The following is a 25,778-nucleotide window of genomic DNA, read 5'->3' as shown; positions in this document are numbered from 1 at the left end:
CTGTCCTTTCACTGTTCATATTTTTCATCTTCTTTTTCTTAGATAAGTCTCTTTAGCATTTCATATAATAAGGGCTTGGTGATGATGAACTCCTTGAACTTGACCTTATCTGAGAAGCACTTTATCTGTCCTTCCATTCTAAATGAAAGTTTTGCTGGATAAAGCAATCTTGGCTGTAGGTCTTTGGATTTCATGAGTTGGAATACTTCTTTCCAACACCTTCTTGCCTATAAGGTCTCTTGAGAAATCCGCTGGCAGTCTGATGGATAGTCCTTTGTAGGTGACTGTCCCCTTATCTCTTGCTGCTTCTAGGATTCTCTCCTTCATTTTAGTCTTGGCTAATGTAATTATGATGTGCCTTGGTGTGTTCTTTCTTGGGTCCAACTTCTTTGGGACTCTCTGAGCTTCCTGGATTTCCTGGAAGTCTATTTCCTTTGCCAGACTGGGGAAGTTCTCCTTTATTATTTGTTCAAATAGGTTTTCCACTCATGGCTCTTTCTTTTCCCCTTCTGGTACCCCTATAATCCGGACGTTGGAACGTTTAAAGATGTCCTGGAGGTTCCTAAGCCTCTCTTCATTTTTTTGAATTCTTATTTCTTCATTCCTTTCTGGTTGGATGTTTCGTTCTTCCTTATGGTCCACTCCATTGATTTGAGTCCCAGTTTCCTTTCCATCACTATTGGTTTCCTGTGCATCTCCCTTCATTTCAATTAGTTTAGCCTTCATATGTTCCTCTAATTTGTGACTATAATCAACCAGTTCTGTGAGCATCCTGATAAACAGTGTCTTGAACTGTGTGTCTGAGAGGCTGGCAATCTCTCGGTCACTTAGAGTTATTGGCTCTGGGACTTTGAGTTCTTCTTGCGCCATCTTTTGGGCTGTTCGTGCCTGTTCCGTAGCAGGATCGGAGCCTTAGGTGTTCACCAGAGCAGGGCAACTCAGTCACTGGGTTGTGAGGCTGTATGTGGGGGCGGGGTCAAAGAGGAGCAATGGTGTCCCGTCTGCTGCCTCCCACCGCAGCTGCCACTGTCACTGGGACCCGCTCGTTTCGTCCCACTGCACGCGAGTGCGCCACCACCGTCAGCCCTCCACCACTGGGTTCGCCCCCTGGGGCCTGCATGGTCCGTCTCACTGTGCACAAATGTGCGACCTCGGTCAGTCTGCCCCACACCCTGACTGGGTCCGGTCTACCTGCGTGCCTAGGTCGGGGGATCTTTCCTGCCCGACCCTGCCCCGCTGCTGGCTCCGCCCCTCTTACTGTCCCTGTTGAACAGTTCGTTGTTGTTGGACTTCCGTATAATTCCGTTTTCTGTTTTTTGGCTGTGTCTTTGTTCTCCAAACCTTTGTTGTATTCAAACTTGGTTGTGGGAGAAGGCACAGTGTTTCCACCTATGCCTCCATCTTGGCGGAAGTCCTTTTTTCTTAAAAGATCCATCACCAGAAAGAAGCATTTGTATTCAGCTCATTCCATTGGAGCACAACGGCCTTCTTGAAATATATAGAATGGTTTTTTCATAGGATATTACCAAAAATCACATTATATTTCCGTAATTTTAATGATTTTTAGTTTTGAAGGATTTGATTGTTACAGCAGTTTTTAAATCTGGGGTACTAAAATATACATATTTTGCCTAAAGAATTTAATAGTTATTAGAAATACAGTAAGGTAGGTTTGATAACTCTTACTTCTCTGAGGTAAAGATTATTATCCCCATTTTACATATGAGGAAACTGACTTTTAGTTGAGTGACTTTTTTGGTGGAGTTAGAACGCAGGCCTGTGTGACTTCAACATTCTGCATTACCCTGTCAAAAAATGTTACAGAGGCACCAAAATCATAAGGCATGTACTGAGTGCAAGTAGGGAAGTGATATAGGAAGATGAAACAGAGAACAGTGGCGTATAGTACACCAGTGTATGTAGTCTGTCGCTGTATTAAATGATACACGCTGTTCCATGTTTTCACAGCATACTAAGAATAAGTAAGAATTGGTGTGATCCGGACATTCACAGAAGAAGGAGGCTTAAAGGATGGTTAGACTTTAGGTAAATGGAGAGAAAGAGGGCTTACGAGGTGCAGTAAAAATTAACTTCAGCTCTGAGAAATAACGACTATAAATACAAGAGACATTGTGATGGTCAGTCTGTCAGATCCACAGATATTTGAGGGCCTCCCTGGTGCAAGTCACACTGAGGGGCGTAGAAAGCAAAATGGCTGCCCATAAACGTGTGGTGACACAGGCAGTCCTTACTGTGTATGCACTGCATTAATGGAAATGCACACATCAGAATCATGTCCATGCTTTATATGTTTCTGTGGCAGCTGAGATTTGATCCCAGTTCTGGTACGTGTAAATTTCGGTTAACATGGCACCATGCAAAGGGAGGACTGTTGGTAGTTTAGTTTGAGAGATAAAATGGAGTGGGACATTTGTTAGGAATGGTAAGAAATAGGTTGACTTACTAGCACGTAACTGGATATTGGTGAGTTTTGAGTGCTAGTCAGAGGACATTATTAGTCTTCCAATGCCAGGAATATAAGGTATCCCCATAACTGCTTTTTTTATTGGAGTGATTTCTCCTTGGTACTGATGAAATTAGGGATGGGGAGTGAGGGGCTCTTAATGTCTTAGGAGTTTACCCATAATCATAAGAGATATAAAGCTGTTTAGGTTTTGAGTATGTTTATTTAAAAACTTAGCACAATTTTAGTGAGTATTTTAATAAGAGTGGTGAAAGGCCTGGGTAGTAGAAACAGACTGTTCAAATCCTATCTCTGCTGAGTAACCTTGGTTGGACAAGGTACTTACTAGGTTTGTTGAAATGATTAAATGAGTTGCTACTTGCAAGATGCTTTAGTGTGTCATTTGTGTAGTGAGTGCTAAATGTGAGCAGCTGTTAGCAATCTTAGGGACAGGTGCTGGGAATACACGCATAAATAGAAAATACGAAAAAAAGAAGAAAGGAAATATGTCTCTGCCCTCTAGTGGTAGAGACATTTAGAAACAAGTAATAAAAGTATGTAATTAGTAATAGGTACTCTTTTACTGTGTTCCAGGTGCTATATATTGCAACATCAGTTTGAGCTTTAAATATAACTTTGTTATTATTTGGGCTTTTAAATATAACCTTGTTATTATTTGCTCTCATTTGGCAAATGAAGAAATAGAAGTCTTAGAAGGAGTATCTTACCTAGAGTTATATAATTAAATTTTAGAATCAGTATTTAAACCCAGGCAGTCTGACCCAGATCCTTAACCCTTAACTGCCAGTCTATGGTATAATGTTACCAAAGAGATTTGCATAAGATGCAGTGAGAATAAACAGGAAAATATCTATCCAGGAATGTTAGGAGAGTCACTGTAGCAGGGTGTTGAAGGAATTAGTAACAATTTACTATTGAGTGGGAAGAGGAGGGCATTTCAAATAGAACAGTTTGGGTGTAAAAAAGTTTAATGAACCCTTGAAGCTGCATGTAGTTAATTTGGCTGGCGTTCAAGTAAGAGATGAGGTTGAAAAGTGAATATAGACCAGATCACAAATCCTGTGGTACATTTTAGTTACTGTATCTTTTCTTTTCCTTTTTTTTTTTAAGAGAGAGGAAGGGAGGGAGAAAGAGAGGGAGGAAAACACTGGTAAGAGAGAAACATCAACTGGTTGCCTCTCTTACTGCAACCTAGACACGTGGCCTGATGGGAACCAAACCCCTGACCCTTTGCTTTATGGGATGACGCCCAAACTAGCGAGTAATAACAGTGAGGGCATTACAGTAACTTTTTAAACTAATCAAATAGCTCTTGAATGGCTACTGAAGAAATTCTAAAAAGAGAATGACATGATTGTATTTGCATTTAAAAACTCATCTCAGGTGATTCCGTGCATAGTGGTTTAAAGAATAACTGAACAAGGACATCTGTCAGTCTGGTGATTACAGTGGTCAGAATGAGAAGTGACTAGAGTCTAAGTGAAAGCACAGGAGGTACAGTAGGCAGAGGTTTTGAGAAAGATTTAGGATAGAATGGAAAAGATGTAGTGTTGGGTTAGAAATTAGAGTTGAAGGAGAAGGTGGAACCAAATAGGTCTCCCAGTTTTCTATTTTGAGTACATGATGATATTAAATGTGGTAAGAGGAGCTTTTTTGGATGGAGGAAGAGACCATACTTAAATAAATTGGGGATTTGTATAAAGCCTAAAATGGAGAACTTTTGTAGACTTGTATTTGGGGGTCAGCAGGGCTTGGGTAGGAGCTTTGCCAAGTTACCAGCACACCAGCAATAGGTGAAACTACATAGGTAATAGCTAAAGTCTTCATAGATAATATTCATTTAACAATAAATACTACTGAGTACTGGTTACTGTGTGCCAGATACTGGATATATAAGAGTGAACAAAACAGGTTTTAAAAAAATTTTCTCACTCTTTGGACCTTACAGTTTAACTGGGAAAGTAATGGTAAGTGGTGTGCTATGTGGTGGTGGCATGGAGCAGAGTAAGGAGAGGGAGAGAGGGAAGGTGGTTTTGTACAATTTTAAATTGTTGTGTTAGGGACTGTCTGACATTTAGTAGAAACCTAAAGGAGATGAGGCAGTGAACCATGTGAATATCAGGGGAGCATAAATGCAGAGACCCTGAATCGGGATTTGTGCTTAGCATGGTCAAGGAAATACAGGAGAAGGCTAGTGTGGTTAGAGCAGAGAATGGAAATTAGGTAATCAAGCCCTGGCTGGTGTGGCTCAGTGGACTGAGCACCAGCCTGTGAACTAAAGGGTTGTGGGTCTGGTCCCCAGTAGGGGGCACATGAGAGGCAACTGCACATTGATGTTTCTCTTTCTCTCTTTCTTCCCTTCTCTAAAAATAAATAAATAAAATCTTTTAAAAAATAAAAATTAGGTGATCAAGACAGAAAGGTAATGGGAGGCCAGATTTTGTAGGGTCTTCTAGACTATTATAAGGACTGATTTTTATTCTGAGTGTGATAGGAACCCTTGGAGGATTTTGAGCAGAAGAATGACCCAGTCTGACACAGGTTATAATGGAGTTGCTCTGGCTCCTGTGTAGATTGAAGGGAGGAAATACAAAAATCCTAACTGAGAAGTTAGGAGGCTGTTAGCATTATCCAAGTAAGAGATACAGGTCATTGTGCTAGTGGTAGAATTGGAATTCTTGGCTGTGTTGTGAATGTAAATCCACTAGGACATGCTGTTGGATTGGATGGTTTTGAAAACAAGGAGTGAAGGATTAAACTAGAGCACAGTTGAAGGAGGGAGTGGCCATTTACTTAGATGGAGGAGAATACAGGAGGGAGAGTTTGGGGGAAAAGAATATCTGGAGTTTGATTTTTGGACTGTTGAATTTGAGATTCCTATAACACGTTCAAGAGAAAAGAGCTATCAAGTAGACAGTGGGATGTATGTGTCTGGAATTCAAAGGACAGGTCTAGGCTCAAAATTTAAACTTAGGACTTGTCAGCAGGTTGGTGGTATTTAAGGGAGTGAGACTAGGTGAGATCACCAAAAGAGAAGAAAAGAGCTTGAAGAGACCTAGGGTATTTCACCGTTTAGAGATGGGTGAAACTGAGAAGGAGTGGCCAATTAAACCGTAACTCCTCGTTCCTTCCTCTCTTGGCCCCTGACAGCCGCTGTTCTGCTTCTGTCTTTGTGAATTTAAACTACCATGGGCAGACCTCACACAAGTGGAGTCATGTATTTGTCTTTTTGTGTCTGGCTTATTTAACTTCATGCATTTTCAGGGTTCATCCAGGCTGTAACATATGTCAGAATTTCTTTCCTTTTTAAGGCTAAGTAATATTTTATTGTATGTTTTTACCACATCTTGTTTATCCATTCATCTGTCAACAAATACTTGGGTTGCTTCCACTTTCTGGGTATTGTGAATAACGCTGCTGAGAAAAGGGTGGACAAATATCTGTTCACGTTTTTACTTTCAGTTATTTCATATATCCAAAAGTGAAAAGGTAATGGTAATTCTAGGGTTTTTTTAGATGTTCTGAGGAACTGGCGTACTGTTTTCCTCAGTGGCTGCGCCATTGGACATTTCCATCAGTGATGCACTAGGGTTCCAGCTTCTTCACATCCTTGTCGACACTTGTTATTTTCTGGGTTGGTTTTTTTTTTTTGTTTTCTTTTTTCCTAATGGGTGCGACATTGAATTTCATTGTGATCTGCATCTGCATTTCCCTGATGATTAGTAATGTTGAGTATCTTTTCATGTGCTGTATTAGCTATCTCTGGGGGGTTTTTTGAGAATGAAAAAAATTTATAACTCATTTTACAGTAAGATCTCACTTAACTTCATTATTGGCAAAACATGATTTGAAATGACATGGTACTATATATATATATATATATACATATTTTAAGATTTTATTTATTTTTAGAGAGAGGGGAAGGGAAGGAGAAAGAGAGGGAGAGAAACATCAGTGTGTGGTTGCCTTTTACACGCCCCCAACTGGGGATGTGCCTTGACTGGGAATTGAACTGGCAACTCTTCGGTTCACAGGCTGGCACTGAACCCACTGATCCACACCAGCCAGTGCTATATATATTTTTTACTTGCCCCATTTAATGTGAATATTCATGTGTTTTGCTAAAGAAATATCAGTGATATCTGGTTATGAAGTGTTCCCCAAATTCTGCAGGGTTTATTGATTTAAGGAACATATATGCACTGTAATACTTTCTTAACATCAGAAAAATTCAGGATTCCAAAGCACATTCTCTTCCAAGAGTTTTAGGTAAGAGTCTGTGGCCTTATAGCTTCTTTTTTTTTTAAGCAGGGATGCTTTCTTAAAAATATTTTATTTACTTATTTTTAGAGAGAGGGGATGGGAAGGAGAAAGAGTGGGAGAGAAACATCAATGTGTGGTTGCCTCTCATGTGTCCCCTACTGGGGACCTGGCCTGCAACCCAGGTGTGTGCCCTGACTGGCAATCGAACTGGCAACCCTTTGCTTCACAGGCCTGCGATCGATCCACTGAGCTACACCAGCCAGGGCTATAGCTTCATTTTTTTTTAAATGTTCAAAAAAAACTTAGACTTTTAGAATTCAGAACATTAATTAGTTGACAGCCATCCATATTTCCTATCTCACCTCTATTCATTTTGTTCTTTTTTATTTTTATGATTCACTTCTGATGTTTTTGTCCTGGAGTTTTTTGCCTCTTAATCTTCCCGAGCCTTGTGTTTTCTCCTTCATCTTTAAAGTGAGCATATTGTTTCCTACTCTGAGGATGGGTTGTGGGGATTCAATGAGATAACAATACAAGGCGCAGAGTCTGGTACAGTAGGTGCTGCACAAATGCTGATTTTCTTCATTTCTTAAGTTTATGCTCTTTCCATTTGGGACTATGTGAACTCATTCTTACATATCTCTTTCATCAGGTAACTTGTACTCCCTAATGAATGGAATTATTTTTATTATAGTGTTTCTATGGGAAAATGTTCAAATAAAAAAGACATCTCCTCACATTTCACATTTTCATACTGATAGTAAGGGTGCAATACTACTCTGCACTCTCATCTCAAAATGCCATTTCCCAGGGGAAATGGAAAGGAGGGTCTGGGGGGGTTGTCTAGTGCAGGCCAAGGGAAGGGGGCCAGGCTGTAGCTTCACGAATTGTAGTTTCCATGTTCGTCCCAGGCCTGGACTTGAGGGGCTGCAAGAGTGGCCTCTGTATATTGGAAATGGGAATTAGATAGGTCATTTAATAGAAGTGGAGTTTCTGTAGAAGAATAATAATTTTTTCTTATAAAATACTGGTAAAAGTTACAAGATAAAAGTTCCATTATCTAGGACATGTATATATATATTTTTTTATTTAAAGATTTTATTTATTTATTTATCTTTAGAGGGGAAGGAGAGAGGGAGAGAAATATCAATGTATGGTTGCCTTTTGTGAGTCCCCTGCTGGGAGTTGGCCTGCAGAGAACTGGACTACAACCCAGGCATGTGCCCTGACTGGGAATCGAACCGTGATCCTCTGGTTCACAGGCCCTCGCTCAATCCACTGAGCTACACCAGCCAGGGCTAGGACATGTATATTTTTTTAAAATATATTTTATTGATTATGCTATTATAATTGTCCCATATTTTTCTCCCTTTTATTCCCCTCCACCCTGTACCCCTCTTCCAACAGCATTCCCCTTGCCCTTAGTTCACATTCATGTCCATAGGTTATACATACAAGTTTTTTGGCTTCTCCATTTCCTATACTATTCTTAACTTCCCTCCCTTTTTTAAAAGAAAGATTTCATTTATTTTTAGAGAGGCAAAGGGAAGGGAGAAACAGAGAGAGAGAGAACCATCAATATGTGGTTGCCTCTCATGCGCCCCCTACTGGCCCACAACACAGGCATCAAACTGGCAACCCTTTGGTTCACAGGCTGGTATTCATTCCACTAAGCCACGCCAGCCAGGGCCTGGACAGAATATTTAAAGTTATCTTTTGGTTTAGCCCAATTGCTAACACATTTAGTGCCCTCCCTAACTTTTTTAGAGTAAAAAGTACATTTTTAATGACCTGGAATATATGTCATCCTATAAAGATTCTGGCATAGTCAAATGAGAAGGAAGGTATAAAGTGGCAGGACTTGAATTAATAGTTTTTAAAAATATGTTGTGCTCCCAATTATATCAGCTTCCCACTGCTTTGAAAAGTTGCATGTTTTAAGGAGAGTATTTTGGCTGAAGTTTTAAAATAAAATAGCCTAGCAAAGGTGATCTTCTAATTCAGATTGACAATTTGACTTTGGCAAGGACTGGGTTAATGAGTGTTTTTGAAGCAGCTGTTGCTTCCTCAGGGCATAGAGCCTTTGTTAACTTCTAAACCTTAGTAAGTGGAAACCCAGGGCTCCCCGAGCTTTCACCAGGGAATTGGAGGTGGTGGAGTACAGCGGTGGATAGACGCATGTGCCAGAGCGTTTTACAGTGCACAAAGGTGAGGGTGTGGGGAAATCTGCTCTGAGTCTAGTTTTACATGCACACTCTTAGTTGTGGTGATGTGCAAACAATTATACTGGAACTGGTTATCCAGTTTCTCATCACGCATCCGCCTGGAAGAGTGCCGAGCTGCTGATGGGAAGGCTCTCCGACAACACAGGGTGCTACAGCAGGTGCATGTTCTCAGCTTCTGTGCTTCCTGTTTGATCTGTGGCTCTGGAAATTAGATATGGTTTCTGATATTTGGTTATTCTGATATTTTCTATACAACTGTTCTTGTTATTTTGAACTGTGAAGATAGGTTAAACGATACTACTTTGTGAATTAGAATACTTGGTCCTGGAGTGTAGTTTAAAGAACAGTGTTTTTAAAACTATGAAGTACTATTTTGGTTTTGAGAAATGAAAAAAATTATTTCTTTAACCCTGTCTTTTCTGTTGCCTTATGATTTTCGTTTTTTGGAAGATACCCAGTACTCCTTGGGGAATCCATCCACCCTACAGGTGTTTGTCCTTTGTTTTAAGGTGTCTAAAGGAGAGGATGAGGTTTCACCTGGCTGCCTTCCAGTGTGAAACTTGAGACCAGTCCCTTGGCTTTTTGTAAAAGAAAACAGACCAGGGAGAGTGTTCAAATGAGATGTGGTAAAGAGGCTGCTTCCTTAAATGGATTTGTATTTGAAAAGTGAATTAAAAAATCTGTGATTTTTTTCCAGTTTTGTAGGTGTGCGTTGTGTGTGCCTGCCTGTCTGTCTTCTGTGTGTCTGTCTACAGGCTCCAGTAATGGGCTTTTAAAATCTCTCAGTGGTTTTAAAGCATTCAGTTAAAGGGTAATGTACTGTATACATAATATACACTCATGTGTGTATATATGAATATGTTGCTGTATTGGGTGCAGAGCAATTCAAATTGCCATTGAATTTACCGTTTTAAAACCTGATCTTTGTAGTCCTTAACATAACAATGGCTTATATTGGAATTACTGGTTTGGAAGCCATTAAGGCTTTACAAGTTACTCTTTTTAGAAAGTCCGAGAGCATAGAAATTGTTTTCATTATAAATAGAAGGTAGATAAAAGGGATAACAGTATGTGTGTAGCAGAGTATTTTTATTTTCTTTGGTCAAATATGTGAAGAGCTACTAATGAAGGGAGATTTAGGGGCAGTGAAAAATGAATTGAAGACTCTTTTGATACTTGTTTTGCCATATTCTTTTTCTAGTGTTCTTAAATATCTCCTTTTCCAAAGCTGAAAATAATTTTTTCCTATTCGTGCCCACACATTCAGTGGGTCGTTTCTGCTGTCAGTTGAGGCACTGTGTGTACGACTGTGGCAGGTGTGCAGCGCCCCTCCCCCCGCTCGTTACACAGGATTCTCTCTCTCATATTCCCAAACGCCAGCAGTTTCTCTTCAATAACCAAGTCATTAAGGGTGTGAGTTTAGTTGAGGAAGGTATTTCGAGTATTAAGTATCGTAATCCAGTGACACCAAACTGTACCAAGTTCTAAGACTTACCAGCATTTTTGTTGTTCTTTTGAGTGCTTTATTAAGAAATCATACAGCTTACTTCAAAATTTGTTAGCTTATTTTTGCTCTCCTGTGGAATTCTGAGATGACAACCTTTAGAGTCATACTGGGATTTTTTGTTTTGATTGTTTTGTTATCTATCTCATGTACTTTATTTAGCTAAATTTTGTAATGTATTTTTTGCCTGCGCAGAAAGTTGGGGTGACTGGTCCCCCTGATCCACAAGTCCGCTGCCCCTCTGTCATTGAGTTTGGGAAGTATGAAATTCACACCTGGTACTCTTCCCCGTATCCTCAAGAATACTCAAGGTATGTTTTGAGAGACGATTTACCTTCTGTGTATCAATTCACAGAACTCCAGTGCTAGGAGGAATCTTGGGGGGTGTTTCGTTCTTTTTCATCTTTTTACATTTGAGGAGACTGGTAGCTTGTAAATGTCCAAGCATCCTTGGGCAGCTACTTAATCCCAGTCAGCATTAGATTGTCTTCCTATAACCTGTCTAAAAGCTGATGCTTAACACTGGAACCTCGACACATGGTCAGAAAGAAAGGGGAACATATTTTCTCAAAGACAAATTTGCCTTCATACCTTATATGAAAAATTAAAAGAGGAAAGGAGATAAAGATTCTTATACTTAACCTATAAATGAAGTTTCACTGAGTAGCCTTTTATCTAAATTTTTATAACTTAACAAACTTAATGGTTTTGTTTTTCCAAGAATAATTTGGACAAATGGTATTAAATTATATATAAATAGCTCGGGTTTCTAGATGTACAAATTGATCAGTCACCAGCTTTTAAGGATGTAGCAGTGTGCTTAGTAAAACGAGATTTGTCTCATGACTCAACTTGGCCATGTATAAGCTACACAACTTAGTAGTTACCCAACACCTCTGGGCCTCAGTCTCCTCCTCTTTAAAGTGGGGGTGGGAATAGTACTGACCTCACAGGGTTTGTTGTGAACAGTGCATGGGTTAACACATGTAACTCACTTAGAAAATGGTAAGTGCTCAATCATGTCAGTTGTTATTACCTTTTTTTTCCCTTCAGGGTTTAAATTAAAGGAGTTGAAAAATAAGATTTGGTCAAAAAAATCAAATTTCTCACTTGAAGTATAGCAGTCATATTATGCTCTCTTTAATCTGTAAATTTTGTATCCCACAGCTTCCTATTTAGCAAGGTATTGTAAGGAGTAATAAGTTATGGAGCTCTGTGGGTTAAACAGCCCTGGCTGGTGTGGCTCAGTGGATTGAGCCCTGGTCTGTGAACCAAAGGGTTATGGGTTCAATTCTCAGTCAGGGCACATGCCTGGTTTGTGGGCCAGGTCTCCAGTAGGGGGTACATGACAGGCAACCATACATTGCTGATTCTTTCCTTCACTTTCTCCCTCCCTTCCCCTCTCTCTAAAAATAAATAAATAAAATATTTTTTAAAAAGAGTTTTATTGGATTATTCCCTTTAGACTAGTAATGTCATCCCTGTGGGCTTGGTTATTATAAAGTAAGAGGCTTTATTATAAAGTAAAATGTTTTCAGCAAGAATGAATTGGAATGAAGTAGATCATGACGCTGCTTGCTTTTTTTTTTACTTTATTATTTCTTATGTAATGTTTGCTAAAAGCTTTTTTTACTCATCAATAAGATGCTTTACATCTTGCTAGTCCAGAGAAATAGCATGAACTCATAATTTAGCCAAGTAAGACTTGGCAGTAATTTCTCAGAGATTTTATTTCTTCTGATGTTGTCTTGAACAATTTGATACCTAAAAGAGCTTTAGAACAAATTATGCCTTCTCATAGACTTTAATAAATTGTATTTTATTTTCATGTCTCTGTACTGAGACCTAAAAGTTTAATTAGATGCTTTTAAAGTTGGCATTTATCTTTACCATAATCTGGAGAGTTTAGTGGCCTGTCACTGGTTCTTTCTTTCTTCCTTTCCTTTCTTTATCATTTGCATAGTAGGGGGGACATGAATTATACTTGCATAGGGATAGGGACACCTCATTCTTTTTTTTAATATAAAGATTTTATTTATTTATTTAATAGAGATAGGGGAAAGGAGGGAGAAAAAGAGGGAGAGAAACATCGATAGATTGCAGCAACTAGGGACCGGGCCCACAACCCAGGCATGTGCTGCCCTGACTGGGAATTGAACCAGCAAGCTTTGGCTTTGCACAGTGACACTCAGCCGAGTGAGCCATGCAGGTGAGGGTGAGACCCTCATTCTTCTACTTTCCTTTTAAGAAGAAATTATTCAAAATCCAGATATTCGGGAAGACAGGTAGGTGTAGGCTACCGCAAAGACTCAGTTCATACATCTAGTGTCCACATTAGATGATGGTGTTTACAGTTGGGGCCATTTCATTTTGAGATTTTCTTAGTTCTGATGGTAAAGAAGGAAAAAAAAGCTACTTATTTATTCTTCTGCCATTCCTTTCTGAGTGGTGGAATGGAAAGGAAATAAGCAAAATAGCCTAGGGGACCTTTCTTTTTCCATGTTCTTGGCTATTGCTTCTTGATTTTAGTTTATGATGTCAGTCTTTTGTTTTTGCTCAGTACTTTTTTTTGGAATAAGTTTTATACTAATGTATAATTTTAGGTTGTTTTGGTTTGGCTAATACTAGAGATTTTGGAAAACAGTATTTACATATTAAATTTAGAAATATACCACAACAGTTCCTTGGAAGCTTTTTAGTGTCCTGAATGGCAGTTTAAAAATAAGATGTGAGATTACATAGAATCAATGTGAATCCCCAAGGCAGAGGGAAAAAAATCACATGCCCTTTCCCACCCTTATTTTAGCATGAGACACTCAGTGCGTACAGGACTAACATTCCATAAACACACTTTTGGAAAGGGTTTAGTTGAATGTTAACCATGTCCAGAGAAACAATTGTGCTTCAAAACTGCTTCTAAAGTAAAACTTGAAAAAAATAGTTATAGTCTTCACACTTTTAACATGTCAAACATTAATCTACTTTTTCTTTAATTCCAGGGAAAGCTTTTTGTTTTATTTTGTTTTACTCCTCACTGGAGGATATGTTTATTGATTTGGGGAGGCGGGTAGAGAGACACAGATATCAATCTGTTGCCTCCTGTATGCGCCCTAACTGGGTATCGAACCTGAAACTTTTTGGTATACAGTACAGGATGATTCTCCAACCAGCTGAGTCACCCAGCCAGAGTCAGGGTTACCTTTTTAAAGCAGAGCTATCCAAACGGATAACAACTAAATGAATGAGTTTTTGTAAGTTTCCTTTAGCCTCAATACCTATTTATAGTAATTTGTTTGAATTATATTTTTTGTCATCAGTATCATTCAGTATTTTGCATATGTAATTTTAATGATAGTATCAGATCTCAGATTACTAGGGCCCGACCAATTCTAGACACAGTTTAGGATGGAGGAGTCATACAAGGTGTGTATTTTCTAATAGAAGAGCCATGTGGTCTTCTGGATTCAGACTAAAATAGGTATAAATGCCACTGGTTTTTAATTTAGTTCATGTTTCTTCCATTACTTTAAGAACTGATTTAATCCCTTAACTTTATTACCTCCCTTCTCATAGAAAGGGTAAGGAAGAAGTCTTGTTGAACAGAATCATAGGTGTGGGGTCATTTGGACGGTGATCAGCTGGGAGGGGGAATGGAGAGAGAGGGAAATGGTGCAATGATCAGTAAGCATTTGGCAGGAACAAAATGGACGGAGAGGTTAAGAATAGTATAGGGAAGGGAGAAGCCAAAAACTTACACACACGACTCATGGACATGAACTAAGGGAAAGGGGTACCGGTCAAAGGGGGGAAAGGGGAAATAAAATTGGGACAACTGTAACAGCGTAATCAATAAAATATAGTTTAAAAAAAGAAGTCCTGTTAAACTGCTGAAACAGCAAGACTGTTGAATAAGTAGGAAGTAATAACAGAACATTTAAAAGAATAAATTGAACTTTTATTTCAGTTGTTGAAAAATAGACTTTTGAGTTACAGAATTTAATGTGATATTTAACCAGAGGGAAAGCCAGAGTTTCAAGGGTGGAAGGAAGGAGGTACTATAGTATGTCCTAACCTGAAAAAACATACTATTAAAATTGTGTATTTAAAAAGGCAAAAAAATTGCTTTTATAATATTCACTCTCTGTCCATTTCACTCAGCACTCTACACCTAGTGTACCTAGCACAATTGCTGGTACACAGTAAATATTCAACAAATGTTTGTTTTCTTTTATTAATGAATCAGTGTTTAAATAAAGGGAGGAAGAATCTGTATAGCTCAACACAGTCTTCTCTATTCATTGGTGTGTTCTGAAGGTAGACTTTATTTTCTACTTACCAGAAATTATCAGTGAGAGAATGTGAGGTATTTTTGTATGTTTCAAAGAGGTAACTTTTTAAAAGACTGCAAAGTATTAGTCAAATAGGAAGAACATGGAATTAGGTGTCTTGATTTCTCACCCTTGCTCTCCTGCTGTTAATTACTTGGATACTGTTATCCAAATTAGTTTTATCTTTAGTCTTTTTCTTTCATCTGATTAATGGGGTTAATAATACGTTCTCTACCTTTTTACCTGTGTGGTCATGAGAGTCAAAAAAGAATTGTGAAAGTGTAAAGTCTTATAAAATATAGAGCCCTGTCTTTTTTTAAATTATATTTTACAGGCTGCCTAAGTTGTATCTTTGTGAATTCTGCCTAAAATATATGAAAAGTAGAACTATTCTACAGCAGCACATGAAGAAATGTGGTTGGTTCCACCCTCCTGCCAATGAGATTTACAGAAAGAATAACATATCTGTTTTTGAGGTAAAGTAGATACTTAGTAGTTATCCATTTCAAATATAGTGCCACCTGTGCTATATCTAATTGTGCAACTTGATGTTTTTGGAATCTTATTTTACTGTTGTTGATTCACTATTAAGTCAGATAATTCTGCTATATGAGAAACAGAATTAGGACAATACAAATGGTACCAAGTTTACAACCTTGATCCAGAATAAATTATTTTTTATTTCATTAAATTAGTAATTATAATACATCTTAATACTTTATGTACCATTAAGAAGGAAAAAGTACTGTTAATGATTTGTAAGACTCCATTTTATTATAAAATATCAACCAATTTTACATGTTTAGAGGTGATTAAAGTTTTTTTTAGGATCTACGAACTATGCCATTTAAATGAAAAGATTTCTGTAGCTCTATTTAAAGGGATATTTTGTAGAGATATATTTAAAAGTGGCACTAAATCTTACTGTGTTTTCCTAACTTGATCATGATGATATGAGTTATGCTATTTGTTTTTCTTCTGTGTTGTTAGTGGTGTTTAATTTGACCCTCGGTTCTGTGCTTTGATTGCTGAGTGTTGAGAACCTGCCCTGTGCTCAATATGACTAGTTCTGTTAATGACCAGAATTTACATGGCTAGAATGATGAGTGAATTTCAGGTTTTCAGGATCTACTCAGTCTCTCATCTTCTTGATCTTCCCTAAGCCATTATTTTAGTTGAGGAATTGAGAAGTGCTTCACCTTTGGGGACAGGGGAAGGGAAAGGATGCAGTATACAGTACTGTTTCAGAGTACCCAGGAGTAAATTGTTTCTCAGCTCAAGCATATATTGGTGGGTGTTCTTAAAGATGTAATATTTAATTACTAAAATTGGTGAAGAGGTTTCAGTTTTGAAATGCTAATATCTTAGGGGTCTAATATGGGCATCCCTTGGCATTTCCATAACAGAGCAAGCTTCAGCAACCCCCAGGAACACAAGGTGTCAGGAACAACGTGGCCTAGTGCTACTGACCTTGGCCAGCCTAAGTCCAAAAAATATCTCGTTTGCCAAGGTGCCAGGTAACCTGCTTGGTGCTTCTGACAATAGTTAAATCTTCCTCAGTAGCTTTATTTGATGACAAATCTAATCATGGCAGTCAGACTACATTGCTTCTGGTTGCTGATGCAGATTAGATTATAATTATACCTTGTTTTATTTACATGTGTATTTTAGAAGGGGTTGCATTTATATCCTCTGTTACATTAAATAATTTTAAAGAAGGAATCAGATCAGCTTGCCATCTGAAAGATCCCTGCAATTAATAAATGTTGCCATAAAGCCCAAAAGTGCTATTTCTGAAATGGCCATTGACTCTTTGCCTGTCTGTTCATGCTTTGTTGAATAGAGTAGTTTATATGCATACTAGTTGTCTTAAAACAGCAAGCACTGTAATTCTGCCACATCTAGGCGTAGCTTCCAGGTTCCAGCGTGTTCACTGATCGCTTCTCTTAGGCTGGACTGTGGATACTCAGAGGTGCTTGTAACTGATGTGTGTTCTGGAACTAAAGGGACACTCTGCTGTATTTCATTGTATTTTTCATTTCATTGTATTTTTTGACCATTTCATTGTATTTTTTTTCTCCTAGGTTGATGGGAATGTGAGTACCATTTATTGTCAGAACCTGTGTCTCTTGGCAAAGTTGTTCCTTGACCACAAAACACTCTATTATGACGTGGAGCCATTTCTTTTTTATGTACTAACACAGAATGATGTCAAGGGCTGCCACCTTGTAGGCTACTTTTCTAAAGTAAGTGTATCAGCTTATAATTTATTTGAATTTGTATGTAAATCTCAAACAGTCTTTACTGGTTCTCACTAGGAGATACTACAGGGTACAGGACCTTCTGGGTGCCATCTAGCTTTTTAGAAAGAAAAATAGAAGGGGCATTTCAGAAGCATACCAACTGCTAGAATGTGCCTGGTAACATTCAACAGACTATATACTCTCCTAGGAGCATGAACTACTGGTTATACTCAAGAGGAAAAGTTTTAAAATGACTTCTATTCCCATGGTGATAGTACATAGAACTTGTGAAATAAACAGAGTCATTACCTGTTTAAGTTCTTTCTCAGTTTAAATCTTCCTAATTTGAATTTGAGGCATAGAAATAAGAGTAGAAGTCATTTTTATTACAGGATATTTTCTTCTTCCTTTAACCTTTCATTCTGTTGGAGAGAAAAGGTTTTCTTTTGTATTCAGACAACAGAAAGATACTTTGTTACTTGAGCAAGCCCAAGGTAAAATATAAGTTCATAAAATAGTGAAGTAGAAGGGCAGCTAGTTTACAAGCAAGCATTCTGTTAGTATGCAATTTCAGTAGTTAAATATATGATTGATTTAAGACATATTGCCTGGTCTCTAAAAATATATTTGTACCCAACACTTTGGAACTGTATTTTGTAGAGTTAGGTACAATTTATAGAAAGGTGGGATTGCCCTGTGTAGGTCCAGAGGAGGAAATAAAAGAAGCTTTAAAATAGTTGATGGTGAATCTTCTCACTTCTAGAGTGCTACATTGATTTATAATTTGTATCTCTGCAAATTGATTGGGACTTAGATTCCTCTGCTCATCATAGGCGTTGACATACTGTTTTTGAGTTGCAGATGGTGTTGGATGGCATCTTTTTACCTTGTAGTTTTATTCTCCCAGGATAGTTGCTTTGTAGGTAATGACAATGACTTAACATTGTCCTAGCTCCTTTCAGTGGGGAATTTTTTCTTGGTGTGTATTATTCCCAAAGGGCCAGGGCTGTGGTTTTGACTGTTAGTCTTTGTTTCTAAGTAATTAGCCTTACTATTCAGTCCTCCCAGCCTGTAGTTTTAAAACTTGGCTGTATTTTTCTCCACCAGGAAAAGCACTGCCAACAGAAATACAATGTTTCCTGTATAATGATTCTTCCCCAATACCAGCGTAAGGGCTATGGCAGGTTTCTCATTGATTTCAGTAAGTATTGTAATAATTTCTCATTATCTCTTCCTATGGACCTCTGTGTATGTGTGTGTGTGAGAGAGAGAGAGAGACTTTAAAACTGAAAGTCATGATTTTTTTTCCTTTTGGTTGGACAGTAAATGTTTTTAAATAGCTAATACTAAGTACCAAGTTTTATGTGATAGTAAATAGCTTTAATTTGCAACTGTTAAATTACAACGTATTTAGTTTTACATAGTAATTCTAACTCACAACAATATGAAACACATTGTATAACTACTTAAATTAGTATCACTAAAAAAGTGCAGCACCTACCCTGTTTTTGTTCCCCAAACTGTGTGCATCATTTTCTAGTTATAGGCTCTCTACCTCATGGTTAAAAATGTGTGATGTACTTTTAAATATCCTAAAATTAAATGACAGTTAATAATTTAATCTGAGTTAAATAGTGAAAGCTAATGGTTCTAAAAAGGTCATGTGGAACTTGAATTTTGTTTTACACATTGATAATCTTGCATAGAAAGTAAATGTATGTTTGCAGCAAATTTTATATTTATTATAAAATAGTGATATTTGAGGGAGTACTTTCTCAGACACTACTAAAATATTTTAAAAATATATTTAGAAACATTGGTTTAAAAACTCTAAGGATTTTGTTAATAGGTACGATAATCCTTCTAAATACTAGATAATTATATTGCCAGTGTTAAGTTAATTCTTCTATAGACCAGTGAAGCTTTTTTCTACTTGACCTTAGAATATACACCTGATCATATTTTATTGGGAATAAAATTGGTTATTTTCTACATTGCCTGGCCTTTTTGGATTAGTAGCAGAGGCTGGAACTCAAATTATTCTTTTAATGTAAATATATTTTTGAAATAGAACTCATAACTAACTGAACATGTTGTGCCATTAAGTGACATAGTGAGGGGAAAATATTTTATTATGCTAATTAGTGTTTTTTTTAGATACACAAACATCAGTCTGTATGATTCCAGTGTGTCTTCAATTACTTTCTGCAGTGTAATATATTTTCCCAAATTACCATTCTTAGAGTGGTTTTAAGTTTTCCTTGATGACAAGAAAGCATTTCTTCTGCCATCTTCATTTTCTATACTTAATCCTTTAGATTTTATGCCATTTTTTCCTGTTCTTGAGAGTCATGCACTAGACAAGAGGAAAAAACAGCACCATCCCACACTGACAGTGACACCTCATGCGACGTACGGTTGGCCAGGAGTTGTGGTGATAGGACATTGTGAGGAGAGCCTTGGTCGAAGTGAGAAATTGTCCTCTGATTCTCGCACAGAAGAACCACAATCTTAATAGATTAAACGACATAAGCTCTGAGGCATTCTCTTGTGTTGTTCGGTTCAGATGTAGCTGTTGCCATCTAGTGGTCCAAGTAAAATGTGAAAGTGTGGTTTACTACCATAGTACCTTAAATAAAAACCTTTATTGCCTTACCCTTACTAGTGCAGCCTATCAGCATGAAGTCCTGATTTTTAACAGTTTGACTGTGTTAACAATATGATTTACATTAACTGTAGACAAAGTAGTAATACTGATCTAATATTCAGTGTATGTAAATTATATAATCTTCTTGCAAATAGGTTTTCAAGTAATTTTGCAATTTTATTTTTTTCTTGAAGGAATTTATCTTTATAATAATTGTTGTCTATAATACTTAGATTGGTTGTGGAAGAAGGCATTGTTATTTTGGTGAATTAGCCCATTTAAGGCTCTCTGACATGTTATTTGGGGGTTTCTTTAGGTTATCTGTTATCAAAACGTGAAGGCCAAGCAGGGTCTCCAGAGAAACCATTGTCCGATCTAGGTCGTCTTTCCTACATGGCTTATTGGAAGAGTGTAATATTGGAGTGCCTTTATCACCAGAATGACAAGCAAATCAGCATTAAGAAGTTAAGCAAGTTGACTGGAATCTGCCCTCAAGACATTACTTCCACACTCCACCACCTAAGAATGCTAGACTTTCGTAGTGACCAGTGAGTACTGTGTCTCTTTGTCTCCCATCCAAGGATAATTAGGTAAAGTTTTTGGATCGGGCAGCCAAATCATTGATGGACGAACAGGTACTAATACAAATACTACACTTGGTGATCCTCAGACAATCATTTTCTTTTCTGTGATATTTGGTACTATTGACCATATTTTTCTTTCTTTTTTAAAAAAGTATTTATTTATTTTTAGACAGAGGGGAAGGGAGGGAGAAAGAGAGGGAGAAAAACATCAGTGTGTGGTTGCCTCTCACACGGCCCCCACTGGGGACCTGGCCCACAACCCAGGCATGTGCCCTGTCTGGGTGTTGAACCAGCGACCCTTTGGTTCTCAGCCTGAGCTCAATCCACTGAGCTACACCAGCCAGGGCCATATTTTTCTAAACTATATTTTTTGCCTTCCTCCTAACCTTTGAATCTAAACTCCTTAATCTTATTTTCTAATATAGGGAGCTTCTTCAGCCCCAGAAACAATGTCAGGTGAATTATTTACTTCCATGATTTACTTTCGCATACATGCTACAAAATGAAATAAAGTCAAAGGAAAGAGCTCACACTTATCTAGAGTGGATGGGAAAAGGTCTCTGAAAAAGGAGGCATGTGAGCTAGAAATATGGAGAATAAGAGGTAGAGTTCGGGAAAGTATCAGAAATTCCAAAGGAGGGAAGTTTGGGACAATAAGTGATTAAAATAACTTCATTCAGCCCAGACAGGTATGACTCAGTTGGTTGGACAGCATCTCTCAAAGATATCACTGGTTCGATTCCTGCCTGGGTTATGGGTTCAGTCCCCAAATGGGGTGTGCATATGAGAGACAACCAGTGTTTCTCTCTCCCTCTCCCTCCTTCCCCTGTCTCTAAAAATAAATATAATAGTTAAAAAAAACAGAAAAACTTTGTCCATTTCTGTAGTTAAGTGTGAAGTATTTATCTAACTTCATATTTTTTAGCTATCTCATGTGATGGTGTATTTCTGTATTTCAGCTTCCCAGTCTTGCTATTTTAAACCATTCGTCATCATGTCTTAAGATTTCCTGGGGGCTGTGCCTCCGCATTCATGGTGTGGTACTCTTTGTTCATTGTTGATTGCTATAAACTTTTCCTTGGTTCCAGATTTGTGATTATCCGCCGGGAAAAACTTATTCAGGATCACATGGCAAAGCTTCAGCTGAATTTGCGACCCATAGATGTGGATCCTGAGTGTTTGCGCTGGACTCCTGTCATAGTCTCCAATTCTGTTGTCTCAGAGGAGGAAGAGGAGGAAGCTGAGGAGGAAGAAAACGGAGAGCCTCAGTGTCAGGAAAGAGAGTTAGAGACAAGTGTAAGGACATGAGTAGTCTCTGTTTTTGATGACCTAGGATGTGTTTTTGGTTTTCATGAGATACACAAACAACAGTCTATATTGGTTTAAGATTCACACACACAGGAAGTTCACATTAGACTTTCAGAGTTTATTTTAATGATAGACGTTTCAGGAAAACTGGGTTTATTTACTTATTTGTATGTTTTTAAGCCTTAGATTATCAGGAGATCCTTCAATTTGTTATATTAGTTATGATTAAATATTTCTTGCCAAAATGTCAATAATCAGCTAAATTTTAAGCTACATAGCAATTAAGGAATCTGAATTGAATTTAAATCTCACTGTTGTTAAAAATGAAATGAAGATACATTTTTCTTAAAAATAAAACATGGAATAATGGAGACATATGTGTATGTTTTTAAGAGAGCACTAAATAGTTCAGTAGATAAAAAGTAAGTCTTTAACTATTAATGTGTTACGGCCATTAAAGGGAGAGACTGTAATTTTCAGTATTTGCCTTCATGTGATGCATACCTTTTTTTTTAAAGCAGACCTTTCATCCTTTTAAAAAATCTATGTCTTTCTTTGATAACCATGACCAATTTTATGCCCCTGTTTAATATAAATTTTAAAATTAAATGTTCAGAATAAAAATAAAATAATTACAGAAAAATTTTCAAACACCCCCTTTTTCTTGCTCCAGCCCAAGAGCCCATCTCCTCTGTTTATAACTTTTTATCTCTGAGAAGTTTCATGAACTGAGATTTATAAGAACAGTAACATTCACTTTGTTTGTTGAAGATAGTATTGCGTAGTGTCTAAGAGCACTAGCTCTTTGGGTCAGACTGCTGTATTTAATCTACCCCTTCTTCGTTTGCTATGGTGTGAGCTGAGGCAGGTCACTTAAACTTTCTGTGCCTTAGTTACCTAATTTGCAAAATGGGCGTATAATTAATTATACTTTATACAGTCGTGAAGATATACCTATAAAACATTTAAAACAGCGTCTGACACATAAGAAGTATTTATGACAGCTATTAAATAATAATTTCCTTTTTCAAAACTCTGTTTTTGTAGTATTTAAAAGGTCAGAATAAGAGATATACTCAGGTAAGAGTGAAAAATTAACCACCATGGTTTTCTTTTCTAAAATCAGGCGGTAAAATCTACATCTCGGGAGAACAAAGAACAAGATTCTTATTCCTCAATAGAAAATGAAAAGAAACCAGAAGTTCTGGCACCAGCTAGCTCTACACGTTTGAACAAACAAGTCCTTCCCCGTGATAGTCTTCCTGCAAATAATCAGCCATCTCGGCGAGGCCGCTGGGGGAGGAAGAACAAAAAAACCCAGGAACGTTTTAGTGATAAAGATTCTAAACTGCTCTTGGAAGAGTCATCAACTCCTCAGGAACAATATGGAGAATGTGAGGAAAAATCAGAAACCTCCCGAGAACAATACACTGAAAGTGAGGAGCAGTTGGCAGCCTTTCAGGAGCAACCGAGCCAAGATGGAAAGCCAGACATTCCCAAAAGAAGACTCAGTGAGGGGGTCGACCTCTGGCGAGGACAGTTAAAGAAAAGCCCCGAGGCTCTGAAGTGTAGGTTAGCAGAAGGCAGTGACAGACTTCCCCGTCGCTATAGCGATGGGGACAGGGCTCTCCTTAGGGGCTTCAGTGAGAGCAGCGAGGAGGAAGAGGAGCCGGAAAGTCCTCGCTCCAGCTCACCGCCGATCCTTACAAAGCCCACGCTGAAGCGAAAGGTAAGGCGAGCCTTTGACATTTTTTCCCTCCACCTGCAGTTTACTGTATACAGTCGTTGTCCCAGAGTTCTGAAAAAGTAAATATAGAAATTCTTAGTGTGTAATTTTTTTAAACTTGAAGCCTCAGTATAGTGTTCCCAGTGAACATCTGAAATGTGGGTATGTTTTCTTTGGTTCATGGAATTAGCTTAGAAGTCACAAGCATATTTAAGGTATGATAGACTGTTTTTTGAATTACTAGTTTGAAATTTAAATCATGACTTCTGGGGATTTAAAAAATACTTTAAAAGACTTTATAGATTAGAAATGTTTCTGTTAGAAAAGAAGAGGCAAGTATCACGGTTCCGTGGACGTCTGTAGGGCTGCTCAGTGACTCCGTTCACCTCACCGCAGGCGGCACGGTTTCCCGTACTGTCACCTCCGTCCTCTCTCTCCCCTTCAACTCCTCCAATAGTTTGACTTAACTCTGTTTTAAAAATATTTTCTAAGCTACCAGTATGTATTTCATCCTCATGCAAAGTTTGAATGAGAGGCTCTTAATTTTAGAACAGTTTTAGATTTATTTAGATTTAGAATTATTGCAAAAAAGTACAGAGAGTTTCTGTATTCATTATACCCAGTTTCTTCTGTTATTAACTTCTTAGGTTGATATGGTACATTTGTCACATATAGTGAACTAACTAATTATAAGCTAGAGTACATACCATATTTTGCCATGCATAATGTGCACTTTTTGTCCAGATTTTTGAGGGAAAAATAAGGATATACATTACGCATGGGTATAATGATTACACACTGTGGGTACGGTGGGTCTGATAACCCCGTGTATAATGTGCAGAAACATGGGTGCACATTATACATGGCAAACTATGGTACTTTACTCAGATTTCCTCAGTTTTCCCTAGTGTCCTTTTTCTGTTCCAGGATCCCATCCAGTGTACCACATTACATTTATTGATAGTAGTTACGTCTCCTTAGTCCCTTCTTAGTTTTAGTAGTCTCTCAGACTCCTTGAAAGTTTGGGGAATGTTCCTCATGATGCTAGAATGGGGTAGTGTGTTTTTGAGAAGAAGACCACAGAGGTAAAGTGTCATTCTCATCACATCATGCAAAGGGTGTCTGCTGTTGGTAGGTATATATACCAAATGACTTTTCACAATCGTCAGCCTCTGTCACCTGGCTTGTGGTGGTGTTTGTGAGGTTTCTCCACCATCAAGTCACTCTTTTGTTCCCTGTCCCTACTGTGCTCTCCGGAAGAAAGTCACTGGCAGCCTACACTTAAGATATGGGGAGTAATACTTCACTCCTTAAGAGCAGAATACCTATTTACTTAGAATTCTGCCTGGGATATTTATGCACTTTCATTTACTTACTTGTTTGCTTAAGTATTCTCCTTTATCTGTTCATTTACTTATTAATGCTTTTATTTATATCAGTATGGACTCAGAGAATAACTATGCTTTAGGTTATAATCCAATACTGCTATTTTATTTAACTTGTTACTCAAATTATTCTAGCTTTGGTCATTAGGAGCTCTTTCAGTTTTGCTCCTGTGTCCCTTTAACGTACATGCCCTCATCATTCAGAGTTTTTTTGTTTGTTTTGTTTTGAGCACTTCCTTACTTTCTGGTGCTACAAGATGTTTCAGCTTCAACTTGAATATTTTATGCCCCAATCCTAGAATCAGTGATTTTTCCAAAGAGTAGGCCATGTTTAGCCTATTTTGAAAATTGTATTCTTAACTAGAAGAATTAGTAAATTTGAAGTGGAGAAAAAGTGAACTCTTGACTAACTCTACTATTCATTATGTGACCATAAGAATATATCTTTGCCATCCTATGCTTGTATTGCCTATTTATAAAAATAAAATTATGCTATTTGTGTAAAAAGGAATATCATGTACGAAGTACTTTTGAAGTTCTTGAAGAAATTCACTTGACTGGGAGTCAGAAACTGTATTTTATAGCCATTTCTATATTGACTAGATGCGTGACCTTCAGTCCTGTCAAGGACTGTATCCTAGATACAGTCCTTCTCGTATCTATAGAAGGAGGGAGTTTGGCTTAGCTCACTTCCAGTGCATCATCATTGTTTTGTGCTATTGTGTTATTTAAGGTATTAGATCAACCTTAGTACAAAATTGTGCCTAATGTGCCAAATTCCAATAACATTTATTTTACAATTTATATGCTTCACTAACACCAAGTAAATATATATCAGCTCCGTATTTCTGCATTCAAATATAACTGTATGGCTAGCCCATGAAAATAGCATACCTCTTCACTGGTAATTCTGCTGACCTTCATAGTAGAGCAATGAAACAAAAAGGAAGTGTTTTATTCCTTTTGTCTTTTCTCTTGAGGAAAAGAGAAGTTAAGGTACTAGCCCATGTATCATTTTCAGTCCTGAAATAGACAACTCCTTAGGGTGTTTAATTTAACTGAACTGTTAATAAGGTAATT

At 37.7% G+C, this 25,778-nt stretch overlaps 1 protein-coding gene across 2 annotated transcripts in view; it reads left to right on the top strand.

The window, feature by feature from the left end:
- Nucleotides 1-25,778, top strand: part of KAT6A (lysine acetyltransferase 6A) — a 122,768-nt gene that overhangs the window by 83,892 nt on the left and 13,098 nt on the right. For both annotated transcript variants that reach the window (XM_037055456.1, XM_037055455.1), the window contains exons 9-15: nt 10,673-10,788; nt 15,140-15,281; nt 16,890-17,051; nt 18,156-18,249; nt 20,012-20,243; nt 21,368-21,575; nt 22,714-23,316. In XM_037055456.1, coding sequence (XP_036911351.1) covers nt 10,673-10,788; nt 15,140-15,281; nt 16,890-17,051; nt 18,156-18,249; nt 20,012-20,243; nt 21,368-21,575; nt 22,714-23,316 — 1,557 coding nt within the window. The remainder of the gene's footprint in view (nt 1-10,672; nt 10,789-15,139; nt 15,282-16,889; nt 17,052-18,155; nt 18,250-20,011; nt 20,244-21,367; nt 21,576-22,713; nt 23,317-25,778) is intronic.

The sequence above is a fragment of the Sturnira hondurensis genome, unplaced genomic scaffold (assembly GCF_014824575.4).
Source record: "Sturnira hondurensis isolate 20B ecotype Veracruz unplaced genomic scaffold, ASM1482457v3 Scaffold0008640, whole genome shotgun sequence".
NCBI classification, from domain to species: Eukaryota; Metazoa; Chordata; class Mammalia; order Chiroptera; family Phyllostomidae; genus Sturnira; species Sturnira hondurensis.
The sequence above is the reverse complement of the archived record's forward strand: the minus strand, read 5'-3'. Positions and strand labels throughout refer to the sequence as shown.